General features: G+C 45.4%; 1 protein-coding gene across 2 annotated transcripts in view; it reads left to right on the top strand.

Moving 5' to 3' along the window:
* Positions 1–220: 220 nt before the first annotated feature.
* The window catches only part of fibcd1b (fibrinogen C domain containing 1b), a 122,839-nt gene continuing 120,449 nt past the window's right edge, over positions 221–2,610 (top strand). For both annotated transcript variants that reach the window (XM_005720218.1, XM_005720217.1), the window contains exon 1: positions 221–1,185. In XM_005720218.1, the coding sequence (XP_005720275.1) occupies positions 1,114–1,185 (72 nt within the window). In that variant the 5' untranslated portion in view covers positions 221–1,113. The remainder of the gene's footprint in view (positions 1,186–2,610) is intronic.

The following is a 2,610-nucleotide window of genomic DNA, read 5'->3' as shown; positions in this document are numbered from 1 at the left end:
GTCATTAAAATCCAGTCAGACACTGGGTGCAATAATGTTCAAAGGGTGCTGTGACAATCTCTGAAATATGAAGCAACCTTTATTAGATTTCCACAAGGAGGATTCCGTCAGCAATCTGTTCTCAGGATTGTGTTTAACCGCCTACAGTCTGTGGTCTCCACATTAGAAATATATATATATATATAATCTATGATCTGCTTCTGTTTGGGTTGCAGCGGGATAGGAGGGTTTGCGCTGAGGTGGAAGTGAAGCAGTAGGCGGTGAGGCGGTGGCACATCTATCGAGGGCAGGGCGGTACTGGGGTGGAACGTTGCCCTGGAGCGCGCCGCACGTACCGAAGGGACGCGCTGATTGACAGTCGGAGGCACGGAGCGCCCCGTGCGGAGCTCGCAAGCGGAGCACGCTAATCTCACCGCAACACGTCTTGTCAACGGCATTGTGTGAAATTCCCAGATAGATCAGCCTGGCGCAGAAAAGAAAAAGAGCAAGAGTATCCGTCCAGCGGCTCCGTTATTGGAGGGTTTCTGGAGAAGTGGAAAGGACGCGGCGGCTCTGCAACTCTCTCCCCATCTTCTCTCTACCTGTTCAGTGATAAGTGGAAACAGTCTTGGCCAACCTGGCGCCTCAAAGTGTCCGGATAACGGGAGTGGGTGGACGCAAAGGTCAGAATGCACCAAGCAATCTGAGCGAACAAAGATTTTTGTCGATTTCTTTTTGTGGACTAAAAGGACTGCGCTTGGTGCTTGATCAAGATAAATTTTTGGGGGGAGAGGTTGCTCTTTTTTTTTTTTTTTAATTGTTAAATGCAAAATAATCGCGTTTGTGAATCTGTTTTTAATTTCCAGGAGATTGTAATAGAAGAAAACTCTTTCTAATTGGAATATTGGATACAGAAGCAGGAAAGTCTGGAGGAATTTAGTCTAAGTTCCCTTGGTGCGTAATGTGTGCAAGTGCCGCATAAGTACTTTTGCCTTGTCCGTTTTTCTACGTCCAGTACCCCCATTTTTCTTTCTCATGGAGTAGGCTGAATCGCAGGTAAAGACTTAAAAAGAGTGGGCTTATTCCCTGCCGCCCCGAAACACAGGCGGATTCGATGCGCCGATTCTTCGTGTGATGGTAAATGACCGATGGGGAATCATGAACAGCTCTTCTGAACTCGAAGATGGAACTCGGCATAAAAACCAGGTATGTTCCGCACATTCTCCACTCGATCTGTGGGCTTTTTTTAATTACTATTATTATTATTATTATTATTATGAGGAGTGGTGCATCTGCTTGCTGCAGTGTTACCACGCTGAATTTGGTGATGTGCCTCTCGGGCGAATCACTGCACTGTAGAGACAGAAGCTGCAGATGAGCTGTTATTCCCGACTCCCCGAGCTTTAGCACTTCTGTTCCTGTCATAATGTTTCAACCCACCCGCGGATCACACGGTCCCCACGGCTACTTTTTATTTATTTTTTTTATTTTAATGTGTCACAGCGCGCGAACGTGTTAGTTAGCCCTACTTAGAAATACATTAATTAAGGGGAATAGGTGAAAATCACTGCAGGAGATAATTGCGCATCTCGGCTGCATCCTCACCACATATTGTCAGATTACTTCGGGCTGCAAGCTGCTCGCTTGTCTGAAAATCCCGTTTGTCTTGTTGAAAATGCCGAAACTTGGCGCACAGACATCCTCCCGACAGTCTTGAGTTCAGCCTGTCTCCCGCTCGGGTGAACTGGGACAGGGTCGGACGTGTATGGTGTTGCATGCACGAAAGGCTTACTTTGGGGAATAGTCAATGTGTTTTCACAAGGTCAGTAGAGGGTTATTGACAGCCAATGAGAGAGAGAAAGAGACAGAGAGAGGAGGCGAGAGAGAGAAAGGTCTCCTCGGGAACAAGGGATCGGATTTCGGGGCACTGATACAGCTTGTGGCCTTTGCAAAACACACAGAAAGGAGAAAACACACGTTTTCCTTTCCTTGTTTCTAAAAATGTAGATGGCTTTTAATAAGAAATGTGAAAGTGCTGAAAAGTTCCTCAGAGAAATCTGAGACAGTAAGAGTAAATCTGACGTGAGCCTGCAGTTTGGCGACCTTTCCATTGCTGACGCACCTTTGATTTGTTTCAAAGGAAATCAGCTCACATAAATCGCACAATAGATTTTTTTTAAAATATACGACAACATTATTATCCCAGTGAGACTAATCAATAATATGTGTTTTTAGAATGTTTTTGTTTTGTTTTTTGTACTGTGAATTGCGAATGGTGCCATTCCAATTGTTAGAAAGACGCTCGACTTTGGCACATTTCTAATACTGCTTAGGTGTTGGATGTGTGGCTTGCTGCTCTCCTGTAGATTTCAGGGCTCAGTCAGAGTCACTTGCATGGTGGCACTGTGGGCCTGTGTTTGAGTCTTGCTGCATGAGTATGGACTGATACCGAGATGAGTTTAATGTGTTGTATGTTACAGCTGGCAGATCTTCATGTAACCTGCTTATAAGTGAAGTCGAGGCCAGCGTTTTATTGCCTACAAGCTCCCCTGTCTATTTTATAAGCACTTAAAGGTCACGTGAACACCAGATAGCCTGCCCTGGGTTTTAATGTGTTGAGTGTGTGTGTGT

Source organism: Pundamilia nyererei, unplaced genomic scaffold, assembly GCF_000239375.1.
Source record: "Pundamilia nyererei isolate P.nyererei 1_Seehausen unplaced genomic scaffold, PunNye1.0 scaffold00002, whole genome shotgun sequence".
Lineage (NCBI taxonomy): Eukaryota > Metazoa > Chordata > Actinopteri > Cichliformes > Cichlidae > Pundamilia > Pundamilia nyererei.
Note: the sequence above shows the minus strand (reverse complement) of the source record. Positions and strands in the feature narration are given on the sequence as shown.